A 14246-nucleotide genomic window follows, 5' to 3' on the forward strand; every position below is an offset into this window, starting at 1 on the left:
CAGCCCAGGGCCCATAAAGTTGCAATGTGGCTTAGGTACGTACATTTCCTGTGAAGTGATGGCAGCAAAGCAAGCCACAAGAAGCCCTCTGCGCCTGCAACAACTTGCCTTCTGTTGCCATGAACCAGGAGGAACAGGATGGCCGCCTCCTGGCCGAGTGACAGGGAGGCAAATGGTCGTCAGCTCTGAAGAGACCAGCAGTGATTAATCGCCAAGGAAAAAATCTTGGGTCGCCAAGACAACATTGCCATCTCCTGAGATTCCCGATTTCAGTGCTATCATATTAAAATATAGGGGCTGGTTTAGCACAGTGGGCTAAACAGCTGGCTTGTAATGCAGAACCAGGCAGCAGCACGTGTTCAATTCCCGTACCGGCCTCCCCAAACAGCTCCAGAATGTGGCGACGAGGGGCTTTTCACAGTAACTTCATTGAAGCCTACTTGTGACAATAAGCGATTATCATTATTAAACACAGCGACGTCCCGCAGTGGCATCGACCATTCGCAATAATCAGGCCATTAAACCAATCCATCAAATCGAGTGAAGCAAATTTCATGGAAGCGAGCTTCCGGGAATAGGCCGAGTTAGATACCCTCGTCCATGACTCCAGGTGCGAAAAGTGGCTGCTGGAAATGGTCTCAGGGTCGGACTGTTTCTTTCTGCTCTCCGCCTCCTCTTATCACCATTGAGGCGCCGCGAAACCGAGGCGGAACGGTCTGCCGCCGCTCCCCCACCCGGGGGGCAGACTGGGCGCGATGCACGGCGGAAGGGAAGTGACGTCGCTAGCAGTGTTCCTAAGGAACCGAAGCGAAGCCGAAAACCATTAAAATAGAGAGAGGAGGGTGAGAGTGAAAGCCCAGCCCGGCCAGGCCCAGTGTCAAAGGGGCAGTGACGGGGGTCTGAGGGAGAGTGACGGCGCTGTCAGATTGTGAGGCCTCCGGACGGCGGTTGCCGCAGTGAAGCCGGAGCGGCAGCACTGAGCGGCCGCCCCCATGGATAGCGACACGAACCTGGACGAGGAGGTGGATCACTCCTTCTTCGACAGCGACTGCGAGGGGCAGCCGGCCGGGGGCGTGAAGCGCAGCAGCCCCGGGCCCCGGGCACGGCCCTCTGGCTCCGGGAAGCCGGGCAGCGCGCCTGGCGGGGGCCGTGCCAGCCGGAGCCGGCGGGGAAGTGGAGCGGCGGGCACTGACCCCGAGGACGCGGCCGGGGAGCCGGCTGGGCCGGGGAGCTCCGCCTCGTCAGCCCCGGCCTCCACGTCGGTCTCACCCTCGCCCCTGGCCTCCCCGTCCCCCTCGTCGCCAGCTTCCCACTCGCCCTCGCCCCCTGTCTCCGTCTCCCCCTCGCCCCCGGCCTCACCGTCCTCCTCGTCCTCATCCAGTGGAAAAGGCGCCAACTTCCCAGAGGAGCCCCTGCTGAAAACCACGGGCTCCGCCAACAGTTCAGCAGATGAAGCGGGGAATGATGAGAGGAAAGGGGATATTGGAGTTAGACCCAGTTCCCAGAGGAGTGTTCCCGGGAGCCACCCCAGTTCGAATGAAGCTGCTGATTCCGATCCGGACTTGGACGTTGACGGCTCCAAATTGGATTGTTTCTCCTCGTCTTCGTCGGAAAAACAGTCTTTACGTATTCCCACATCCCAGCGCAAGCCCAAATCTTCCTCAAAGTCAAGAAAAGGGCAATTCAAAGACTCCCGCCAGACCAAGAACCAAGAGGAAGACGTTGAGGGTACAGTAACTGACGTGATCGCTCTCTCGAGTCCAGATAGCAGCCCTATTTCTACTGTTCGCCGATGTAAGCAGTCAAAGCCAAAGTGCCGTAGAAAAAAGTGCCAGAATAAACAGGAAAATATTAGTCAGGAAATCTACAGCAGCCTGGACACGTTAAGCTTTGATAGGGAAAAGGGTCATGGGAGGGAAAAGTCACGAAGGCTGAGGGAAGCCAAGTCAGATTCATTGGAGCCCAAGAGGTTTTGGAGCCCAAGACATAGCCAGAAGATCCTCAATGATGCTACTGACCTAAACCAGCTTCTGAAAGGTGAAACTTAAATGTTCCCTTCTGTAAAATGAAGGGTAGCTCTTTGCTATTCATAGTCTTTATTTCAGTTCTGGCATAGATTTGATGGGCCGAATGGCTGCCTCCTGTGTCATAATGAGTTTGAATAAATAGGAGCATAAATAAGATATAATACCATGGCTGATCTTTGACCTCAAATCCACTTTATTGCCTGATCCCCAGATCCCTTGATTCGCTGAAGTCTGAAATTCGATTAGACAAATACAGGACAGAACAGGCCCTTCGGCCCACGATGTTGTGCCGAACTTTTGTCCTAGGTTAATCATAGATTATCATAGAATTTTGGTCACTAAGGGCAATTTATCATGGCCAGTCCACCCAACCTGCACATCTTTGGACTGTGGGAGGAAAACGGAGCACCCGGAGGAAACCCACGCACAAACGGGGAGAATGTGCAGACTCCACACAGACAGTGACCCAAGCCGGAATCGAACCTGGGACCCTGGAGCTGTGAAGCAATTGTGCTATCCACAATGCTACCGTGCTGCCCTTAAGAACAAATTAATCTACACTCCATTATTCTACCCTAATCCATGTACCTATCCAATAGCCGCTTGAAGGTCCCTAAAGTTTCCGACTCAACTACTTGCACAGGCAGTGCATTCCATGCCCCCACTACTCTCTGGGTAAAGAACCTACCTCTGACATCCCCCTATATCTTCCACCATTTACCTTAAATTTATGTCCCCTTGTAATGGTTTGTTCCACCCGGGGGAAAAGTCTCTGACTGTCTACTCTATCTATTCCCCGATCATCTTATAAACCTCTCTCAAGTCGCCCCTCATCCTTCTCCGTTCTAATGAGAAAAGGCCTAGCACCCTCAACCGTTCCTCGTAAGACCTACACTCCATTCCAGGCAACATCCTGGTAAATCTCCTTTGTACCTTTTCCCAAGCTTCCACATCCTTCCTAAAATGAGGTGACCAGAACTGCACACACTACTCCAAATGTGGCCTTACCAAGGTTTTGTACAGCTGCATCATCACTTCACAGCTCTTAAATTCAGTCCCTCTGCTAATGAACGCTAGCACACCATAGGCCTTCTTCACAGCTCTATCCACTTGAGTGGCAACTTTCAAAGATCTATGAACATAGACCCCAAGATCTCTCTGCTCATCTACATTGCCAAGAACCCTACCGTTAACCCTGTATTCCGCATTCATATTTGTCCTTCCAAAATGGACAACCTCACACTTGTCAGGGTCTATCTCACTTTTAAATATGCTCAACAATGAAGCATCATGTGGCACAGTGGTTAGCACTGGGACTGCGGTGCTGAGGACCCTGGCCCTGGGTCACAGTCCGTGTGGAGTTTGCACATTCTCCCATGTCTACATGGGTTTCAGCCCCACAACCCAAAGATGTGCAGGTTAGGTGGATTGGCCATGCTAAATTGCCCCTTAATTGGAAAAAAAATAATTGGGTACGCTACATTTATACAAAAAAAAACAATGAAGCGCCACAGCCCTCTGGAGTAGGGAATTCCAAAGATTCACAACCCTGTGAGTTAAGAAATTTCACCTCATCTCAACCCTAAACGGCTGACCTCTTAACCCGATGTTGTCACCCGCCCCCAATCATGGTAAAGAGCCTCTCATTTAAACTCATGCTCACCATTTTAAAAAAAATGTTTCGATGCAATACCTCTTAATTCTTCCCAACTCTAGGAAGATAGGCCCATTTTATTCAATTCTCCAAGAATGAGAGGGCTCACCAAGTGAAATCTAATGAACCTTTGCTGTGCTTCTTGTACGGCAAGTATATCCTTCTTTAGGTATGGAGACCAGAACGGAAGACAGTAGTCCAGATATAATCTCCCCTTTACAATTGCAGCAAGACTTACTTACTTTAGTACTCCAACCCTTTACAATAAAGGCTAACATATTTGCCTTTCTAATTTCATATTGTACCTGCAAATTAACTGCATTTCTTGTACAAGGACTCCTAAATCCCTCTGAGCACCAACATTGAATAGTTCCTCATTATTTAAGAAATATGCTGCTTCACTATTCTTTCAACCAAGTGAATAAATAACATTGCATTTTTTTAAAAAAGTATTTTTATTAAGGTTTTGCAGAATTGTTCATCATAAAACAGTAGTAACCATAATAACAAAACAAACTAGAGTGAACATTAACAATAATGTAAAAAGAGAACATACAATAACAATTAAATAGACATTACCGACCCAGTCTTCCCACACCATCCCAATGAAGCCCCCCGCACCCACCTTCACGGCCACGGATTGCTGCTGCTGCTGGCATTTTAATTTTCCCCGAGAAAGTCGACGAACGGCTGTCACCTCCGAGAGAACCCAAGCGTAGACCCTCTTAAGGGAAACTTTATTTTCTCGAGGCTGAGAAACCCAGCCATGTCGTTAACCCAAGTCTCTACACTTGGGGGTTTCGAGTCCCTCCACATTAATAAAATCCGTCTCCGGGCTACTAGGGAGGCATAGGCCAAGACGTCAGCCTCTTTCGCCCCCTGAACTCCCGGGTCTTCTGACACTCCAAAGATCGCTATCTCTGGGCTCTGCACCACCCGTGTGTTAAGCACCTTGGACATTGCCCTCGCGAACCCATGCCAGAACACTATAAGCTCCGGGCATGCCCAAAACATGTGGACAAGGGCTGCCCTTGCACCTCGTACAACTGTCTTCTACCCCAAAAAGCATGCTCATTCTCGCTGTGTGCCTGGTGGGCCACCTTAAATTGAATTAGACTGAGCCTGGCACATGAGGAATTAACCCTGCCCAGGACCTGTGCCCCCAGATCCGCTTCCAAATCCTCACCTAGCTCCTCCTCCCACTTGACCTTGAGCTCCTCCATCGGGGTTTCCTCCACCTCCTGTAGTTCCTGGTAGATATCCGACACCCTCCCTCCCCCACCCAGGTCACCAGCCTGTCCTGTATCCTCAGTGGCGGCACCGTCGGAAAGGCCACTATCTGTTTTTTCAGGAAGGCTCGTACCTGCAGATATTTAAAGGCGTTTCCTGGCGGCCGATTAAATTTGTCCTCTAGAGCCTTCAAACTGGGAAGGCTTCAGTCTATGAACAGATCTCCCATCCTTCTGATGCCTGTCCTCTGCCAGTTCTGGAAGCCACCATCCATCCTACTCGGGACAAACCTGTGGCTGTTGCACATCGGGGTCCAGACTGGCGCTCCCTCCACCTTCTTGTACCTCCTCCACTGTCCCCAGATCTCCCCCCCCCCCCCCCCCCCCCCCCCCCCCCCCCGAAATCCCCATCGCCCACTTTCTAAACATAGCTATATTGGCCGCCCAGTAGTAGTTGCGAACGTTCGGCAGAGCCAACCTCACCCCCACCCAAAAGCGATCTCCTTACTCGCGGGGTCTTATTCGCCCATGCAAAGCCTGTAATGCCTACTCACCCGCTTAAAAAAGGCATTAAGGATGAAGATGGGGAGGCACTGAAAGACAAACAGAAATCTGGGGAGGGCAGTCATTTTCACGGTCTGCACCCCCCCTGCCAGTGACAGCGGGAGCATGTCCCACCTTTTAAAGTCCCTTTCCATTTGCTCCACCAACCGGGTCAGGTTGAGCCCGTGCAGGCATGCCATTTCCTGGCCACCTACATACCCAGGGAACGAAAACTTTTCTCTACCATCCTGAGCGGCAGCTCTTTCAGTCTTTCCTCCTGCCCCTTGGCCTGGATCACAAACAACTCACTCTTTCCCATGTTCAGTTTGTACCCTGAAAAACTACCAAAATCCCTCGGGATCCGCAGAACCTCCCCCATCCCCTCCACAGGGTCCGAAATGTACAGGAGCAAATCATCCGCGTATAACGAGACCTGATGTTCCACCCCCAGTCCCCGCCAGTTCCTCCAGGCTCTCCGCGCCATAGCTAGTGGTTCTGTAGCTAGGGCAAATAGTAACGTGGAGAGGGGGCACCCCTGCCCTGTTCCCCGGTGAAGCTCGAAGTACCCCGACCTCAGCCAGTTTGTGTACACACTTGCTCCAGGAGCCTGGTACAGCAATTTCACCCAGCCAATAACGCCCTTGCCGAAACCCGAACCTCCACAGCATTTCCCACAGATACTCCTACTCCACCTGGTCAAAGGCTTTCTCTGTGTCCATCACTGTTACCACCTCCGCCTCCCCTCCCTCTGAGGGCATCATAATGATATTGAAAAGTCCACAGACATTAGTATTGAGTTGTCTGTCTTTAACAAACCCAGTCTGGTCTTCCTCTATCACCCCTGGGACGCAATCCTCAATTCTTGTGGCCAGAATCTTAGCTAGCAATTTGGCATCCACATTTAAAAGCGAAATCGGCCTGTATGACCCGCAATGTTCCAGGTCCTTCCCTCATTTAAGAATGAGTGAGTCAAAGCCTGTGACATTGTTGGGGGGAGGGTTCCTTTCTCTCTAGCCTCATTGATGGTCCTCATCAGGAATGGGCTCAATATTTCCGAAAATTTCTTATAGAATTCAACCTGGTAACCGTCCAGCCCCGGGCCTTTACCCAATTGCATGCCCTCTATACTCTTGACGATCTCCTCCAATTCAATCGGGGCCCCCAGCACCTCCACCAGGTCCTCTTCCACCTTTGGAATCCTCAACTTGTCCAAACATTGCCTCATTCCTTCCGCTTCCGTCGGGGGCTCCGACTTGTATAGTTTACTATAGAATTCCTTAAAGACTCCGTTCACCCCCCCTGGATCCAAGACCATGTTACCCTCCTTATTCTTTACTCCCCCTTATTTCCCTGGCCGCCTCCCTCTTTCACAGTTGGTGTGCCAGCATTCTACTCGCTTTCTCCCCATACTCATAGACTGCCCTCCTTGCCTTCCTCAGCTGTGCTACCGTTTCCCCTGTGATCAGCAGTTCAAACTCCGCCTGCAGACTCCGCCGCACCCTCAGTAGCCCCGCCTCAGGGGGCCTCCGTGTATCTCCTGTCCACTCTGAGTATCTCCTCCACCAGTCTCTCCCTCTCCGCTCTCTCTCTCTTTTCCCTATGGGATCGAATTGAGATGAGCTCCCCTCTGACAACTGCCCTCAGAGCCACCCAGACCTTTGCCCCCCCCCCCCCCCCCCCCCCCCCCCCCCAACCCCAGCTCCATATAACCCTTCAGTTCCTTAGCCACTGCCAGTCACTTCCCTGTCCTGGACTTTGGCCGGTCCAGCTCGGGGCCGATGACTGTGTTAAAGTCTCCCCCCATGATCAGGTTGTGTGACTCCAAGTCCGGGATTTTGCCTAGCATGCGTCTCATAAATTCCACATCATCCCAATTCGGAGCATAGACGTTCACAAACACCACCTCCCACTTTCCACTCACCATTATATACAGGCCCCGCCTTTCTGCCACAATTCTCCAAGCCTCGAATGCAACACCCTTACAGAATTGCTACCTGCCCCCGGTCTTCGAATCCAGCCCTGAATGGAACACCTGGCCTACCCATCCCTTTCTCAATCTGTGTGATCTGCAAGCTTTAAATGTGTCTCCTGAAGCATTGCTTTAACCCCTTTAGATGCGCAAACACGCACGCTCTTTTGACCGGCCCATTCAAGCCCCTCACATTCCACGTGATCAGCCTGGACGGGGGCTAAACTACCCCCGCCGACTAACCACCGCCCCCGACCCTCAATTGGTAACCCATAATTGGTACCTCCTCTGTCAAACATTGCTTTTCTCTGCGTTATTGTGTTTCTCTGCGTTATATTCCTCCTGCCGCCTTCTTTGGCACTCCTTCACCTGACTATACCAACAGTAACAACTTGTATTTATATAGTGTCTTTAATCAGATGACTGAGGACTCTTCACTGATATTGTAATGAAAAATTTAACTCAGCTATGTTAGCTCCTATTGGGGAACATGGCCAGAAACTTCAGCAGAGGTAGATTTTAAGGAATGTCTTAAAGTAGAAAAGAGAGGTAGGAATGAGACATTAGGGAGGGAAATATTTACTCCTCACTGTTTGCATTTCCACTTACCCCTGTATCGTCAATAAATTTGGATTTGTTATGCTCAATGCCTTCATTTAAGATATGAATATAGATTTGAAATAGCTGAGTCCCCAGCACTGATCTTTGTCTCTCTTCACGAATAACAACCTGCCAATCTAAAAATTACCCATTTATTCCTTAACAGCAGAACAATACTCGTCATCAGCCAACTGTGAACCCTGTCCTGCATATAATATATCTACATATCTATTAATATGTTACCAATATGGGGCTGGTTTAGCACAGTGGGGTAAACAGCTGGCTTGCAATGCAGAACAAGACAGCAGCGCGGATTCAATTCCCGTACCGGCCTCCCCGAACAGGCGCCGGAATGTGGCGACTGGGCGCTTTTCACAGTAACTTCATTGAAACCTACTTGTGACAATAAGCGATTATTATTATCTGGTACTTGCATTCTGCAAAACCGTACTTTCTTGTACAACAGTCTTAAGGAAATGTGATGTGCACCATTTGTACCCTTCTGCCAGTGATGCTACTGGATGGAGCATCTCAGTTTTGAATCCTCCAAATTCTTATCCTATACTGCAGAGAAACCCAGATGTTCCAACCAACTATATTTCACTGATTTCCAAAGTTTAATATTTTACTGTGATATCAAATCCAGGTGTTAAACTAAAGTAGGTCACAATATATCACTGTCTTTAAATTAGGAACAGAAGTATATTTCTGTGTTTTGGTCCAATTAACTGTGTCTCAAACCGTTCCCTTATTTGTAAACATATTGTTCAGAACAAAAAATAGCAGAAGACCACAGGGCTTGTGGAGCCTGATCGGCCATTAAATATAGTGATGAACTTTCCGACCACTCTCCATACCCCTTCATTCCCTGAGACCAATAGTCTGTCTGTCTTGGCCTTGCATATGTTCAACACTGGACAGCAGAACTAGGGGGCATAGCCTCAAAATAAGGGGAAGTAGATTTAGGACTGAGTTTAGGAGGAACTTCTTCACCCAAAGGGTTGTGAATCTATGGAATTCCTTGCCCAGTGAAGCAGTTGAGACTCCTTCATTACATGTTTTTAAGGTAAAGATAGATAGTTTTTTGAAGAATAAAGGGATTAAGGGTTATGGTGTTCGGGCCGGAAAGTGGAGCTGAGTCCACAAAAGATCAGCCATGATCTAATTGAATGGCGGAGCAGGCTCGAGGGGCCAGATGGCCTACTCCTGCTCCTAGTTCTTATGTTCTTATGGATGATGAAAATCCACAGTCCTCTGGAGTAGAAAATTCAGAAGATTTACATCCCTTTGAATGAAGACAATTCTCTCAAATTACCCAATTTTAAACTGAAAAAACACTAACTGTGTCACCAGCTGTGTTGAGTTCATTACAATGAATACCTTATAAGGGGCAGGAAAGCCAGTATACTTTAATGATGTGCCAATATGTTGTTTATGATGTTTATTTAATGCCATAAAATGTTCCCACCATTATCACCACCGATGCTGATGTACTGTGTTACCTTGCTCGAACACCCTCTCCTGACGTGCAGCAACATTTGTTGGGACAGAATCCAATTGTGCTGGTTAGTGGATGGTTTTAAGATTTGAAGTGAGCATATGAAATTTAATATGCTCACTGTTACAATGTGCTAAAATCTTGGTGATGTTAAATCCATCACCAGTGTGTCAATTAAACTTTTGCACTCACCATTCATTTTACTAAAATTCTTATGTAAGCATTGTCTAATTTTGCATTTGAGCATTTTTCTTGGTAACCCAGATTGGCTGTGAAACATTTTAAATTGTGAATTTCAAGTCACATCAACTCTATTGTGTAGGAAGCTCGAAAGGAAACCAATGAGCAGCAACTCCCAAGGTCTCTGGATTGCTCTCAATGCCACATGCTCCTGAGTAGAGAAATAGGAGGTTAGAACAGATAAATGTGTGGTTGGGCAAATGGTCGATGCTTTAGACTCATGAGACATTAGAACCAGTTCTGTTGAAGTAGGAATTGTACAGGCCGGTGCGTTGCATCTCAACATATCTTTGCACAGCAGTTTGATTGTGCTGTTGGGGAGATTTCAACCAATTTGGCAAGGGGGATCAGCACAATGATATGGCATTAGAAAGGGACAACAAAGTGCATAGTGGCCTGGGAGAGCCAGATAGCAGTAGAGAAAGAAATATTCAGATCTTGGGTGGGGTGAAACTTGGGCAGAATACAAGATAGTCTACATTAGGTTCACAGTGCCAAAACAAAGAAACATGTTTTAAAAAAAAAAATTGGTGAGCTACATGCCAATAGCCACTTGGCTATATCATGTTGTGGGGGTGACAAGAGACCTGGCTCAAAAAAGGACAGGACTGAGTACTCTATATTGGCTACAGGTGTTCAGGAGAGAATATTGCAGTGCGTGGGTGGGGGTCAAGGACAGCATTTGTTAGGTCAGAATTGAGAAACAAAAAAGGTGACATAATACTACTGACTGCATTCTATAGGCTGCCAGTTAGTGGGAAAGATATAGAGGAGCATATTTTGAGGATATTGGAGAGAGGTGCAAGAATGTGTGGAGTAATAATGGAGAACTTCAGTTACCCTAATATGGACTGGGATAGTAATGTAAAGAGTAGAGGGGGAAAAGAGAGTGTCTGAACTGTGTTCAGGAGAATATTCTTGACCATTACATTTTCAGCCTAGTCAGGAATGAAGCATTGCTGTGTCTGGTTCTGGGGAATGAGGTGGATCAAGTGGCAGTAGAGGAAAATTTAAGAAACTGTAATTTGCGATAAATAGATTTAGGTTAGCTATGGAAAAAGAATGAATGATATTGATTAAAAACAAATTAATTGGGGTAGGGGCAATTTCAGTGGGTTGAGAGCTGATCTGCCCTGAGTAAATTGGAATCTAATATGGCAGGCAAAACAATAATGGGAAAATGGGATGCCTTTGAGGAGCTGGTTTAGGCGCAGTTAATGTATATTCCCAAGAGAAGGAAAGATAGAGTGACTAAAACCAGAGTGTCCTGAATGACGAAAGAAAAGGAGGGTAAGATGAAGCATAAAGAGGGAGTGTGTATGACAGATGTTGGGTTGATAATACAAGAGAACGAGGCTGAATACATAAATCTCAGAGAGGAAGTGACAAAGGTGCAAATAGATGATTATAAGTGACTGGTAACTAACAAAAAGAGGAATCCTGAAGTCTTCTGTAGGCATATACCTAGAGGTAGGGTGGGTCAGTCATATCCATGGCCCATGATAGAGTAAAGTAAAAATGATCATAGCTGATCTGATTATGTCCTGAACTCCACTTTCTAGCCTGTGCCACTGGCCCCCCACCAATCCTTGACTCCCTTGTCAATCAGAAATCTGACTAACTTAACTTTCAATATGTTCAATGACTCAGCCTCCACTACTGTCTGGGGAAGTGAATTCTGAACACCACCAATCCTCTTGAGAAAAGAAATTCCTCTTCATCTGTCTTTAATGGGCCCCCTCTTCCCATGAGAGGAGACATCCTCAGCATCTACCCTGTCAAACCTACTCAACCTTATGTTTCAATATGTCTCATTCTTCTAAACTCCAATGAATATAGGCCTAACTTGCTCAACCTTTTCTCAAATAGGCTTGTTAGCAATGTTAAAGCATGTACAACAAAGGGACAGGAAACAGTAGTGGCAAATTATTGTTTTTTTGGACCGAAGGACAGGAGTGAAGACTAGGACCGCTGCTTTTTTGAACATATAAATAACTTAAATTACCCTTAAAAAGGTGCAATTTTATCATTTGCAGTTGACGCAAAACTTAACAGGAGTGATAGACTTCAAGGCAAGCTGGTAAAATAGCAGACCCATGGCAAATTTAATTTAATGCAGTGAAGTATGAAGTGATTAATTTTGGTAGGAAGAATGAGGCAATTTAAAATACAAGGTACAATTCTAAAGGGGGTGCAGGAACAAAGAGACCTGGAGACATATGTGTACAAATCATTGAAGATGTCATAACAAGTTGAAAAAGCAGTTATAAAGGCCGATGGGATCCTGGATTTTATAACTTGAGGATTAAAGTACAAAGCAAGGAGAAGTGGTGAACCTGTATCAAATACTGTGCTTCAATTGGGGCATTGAGTCCAATTCTAGGCATCGCAGTTTAGGAAGAATGTGACTGCATCAAAGAGCGCAGAAAAGATGGTCTGAGGAACAAGGGACTTCAGCTAGTAGGATAAATTGAAGAAGCTGGGGTTCTCCTTTTGAGCCGAGAAGGTTGAGAGGAAATTTGCTGGAGGTTATCAAAATTGTGAGGTCGGAACAGAGTAGATAGCATGAAATGTTGGTGGGAGGGTTGAGAACCAGAGGATGTAGATTTAAGGTGATTAGCAAAAGAACCAAAAGATGAGAAATCTTTTTTTATACAGCACATACAGGGCTGTTTAGCTCACAGGGCTAATCGCTGGCTTTGAAAGCAGACCAAAGCAAGCCAGCAGCACGGTTCGATTCCCGTAACAGCCTCCCCGAACAGGCGCCGGAATGTGGCGACTAGGGGCTTTTCACAGTAACTTCATTTGAAGCCTACTCGTGACAATAAGCGATTTTCATTTTCATTCATTTTTTCACATGATTAGGATTTGGAATGCGCAATCCAGATTCAATTGTGGTTTCATGAGGGAATTGGGGATATAAAATTTTAGCACCACAGGTAGAGGTGCTGACATGGGAGTTGGGAGCACAGATTCGATGGGCATTATGGCCTCCTATGCTGTAATCATTCTATGTTTCTTTCAGCTATGATGAATTTGGAAAGGCGAGAACTGCGAAAAATAGTAGCTGATTTTCCTACACGGAAGCACAAGAAAAACTACACCTTCAGTAGTGAAGAAGCGAAGCGAATTGATCGTGAAAATCAGAGATTGTTACAAGAATTGACCCGGAAAGCCACAAAACCAGCAGTTGTCACTTCAAAGTCAACCGAGCCTTCAGTCCGAGTCTATCATAGCACTCTGAACAGGCAACGGGAGCAGGAGAGAATCGAACGTGAAAACCTAGTGAGTTTTTGATTCCTAGTTATCATTAGATTTCTAATTCCAGATTTGTTTGTATTCAAATTTCATGATTTGCCATGTGGTATTCGATCCTGTGACTCCAGAGCATTCCTCTGGGTCTCTGGATTGCTGCTCGATTTTTAGACAATACCACTATGCCACTGCCTCCCTGATAAATGTTCTACGTAGCCCAGAGGCAGAGAAGCAGGAATGCTCAGAAAATTTGGACGGTGCTAAAGGTCTCTGTTGAGATAGCTGGTCTTGGAAAGAGTGATGCTGTGAAGGGGCAGCACGGTAGCACAGTGGTTAGCACTGTTGCTTCACAGCGCCAGGGTCCCATGTTCGATTCCCAGCTGGGTCACTGTCTGTGCGGAGTCTGCACGTTCTCCCAGTGTCTGCATGGGTTTCCTTCGGGTGCTCCGGTTTCCTCCCACAGTCCAAAGATGTGCAGGTTAGGTGGATTGGCCATGCTAAATTGCCCTTGGTGTCCAAAAAGGTTTGGAGGGGTTATTGGGTTACAGGGGTAGGGTGGAAGTGAGGGCTTAAGTGGGTCATTAAGTGCCGACTCGGTGGGCTAAATGGCCTCCTTCTGCACTGTATGTTCTATGATTCAGTCAGTCAGTTTCAGCTGATCAGTGTACGCGGAGTCTCCACTTACTGTGGTTGAATACTACACTGACACTCCATTTGGGCTCATGTATGTGGAGTGATTACTTAGTAAAACAACAGGGAAATGCTGTTGTGTAGAGTCTAGGTGTGGAATATGCAGGAAGATAAAGGCAGGATGGTCAAATGGGTGGGTAAAGTGTCAGATGGGGTGTAATTTAACAAGGAAATATACTATGAAAGGTCTGACACTGGGATGCTCCTTTTTTTAAAGATTTAGAGTACCCAATTCTTTTTTTTCCAATTAAGGGGCAATTTAGCGTGGACATTCTACCTACGCCGTACATCTTTGAGACCCACGCAGACACAGGGAGAATGTTCAAACTCCATGTGATTAGTGACCCAAAGCCAGAACCAAACCCGGGTGCTAAGCACCATGAGGCAACAGTGCTAACCACTCCACCACCGTGCCGACCCTGGGAAGTTCCGAAGAACAAAGGGCCCATGGTGTGTTTGTCCATAGATCTCTGAAGGCAGAAGGGCAGGTTAAAAGGGTGGTGAAAAAGGCATATGGGGCACTCACTTTTAGCAATCGGGG

General features: G+C 47.2%; 1 protein-coding gene across 3 annotated transcripts in view; it reads left to right on the plus strand.

The window, feature by feature from the left end:
* Nucleotides 1-741: 741 nt before the first annotated feature.
* cfap97 (cilia and flagella associated protein 97) overlaps nt 742-14246 on the plus strand; it is a 39014-nt gene continuing 25509 nt past the window's right edge. The window contains exons 1-2 of one of the 3 annotated variants that reach the window (XR_005461655.1): nt 742-2037; nt 12786-13045. Coding sequence is in view for 2 of the 3 variants with exons in the window: in XM_038805658.1 (XP_038661586.1) it covers nt 993-2037; nt 12786-13045 (1305 nt within the window). In the remaining variant the exon portion in view is untranslated. The remainder of the gene's footprint in view (nt 2038-12785; nt 13046-14246) is intronic. The other 2 variants (XM_038805659.1, XM_038805658.1) reach the window with 2 other exon arrangements.

The sequence above is a fragment of the Scyliorhinus canicula genome, chromosome 8 (genome assembly GCF_902713615.1).
Source record: "Scyliorhinus canicula chromosome 8, sScyCan1.1, whole genome shotgun sequence".
NCBI lineage: Eukaryota > Metazoa > Chordata > Chondrichthyes > Carcharhiniformes > Scyliorhinidae > Scyliorhinus > Scyliorhinus canicula.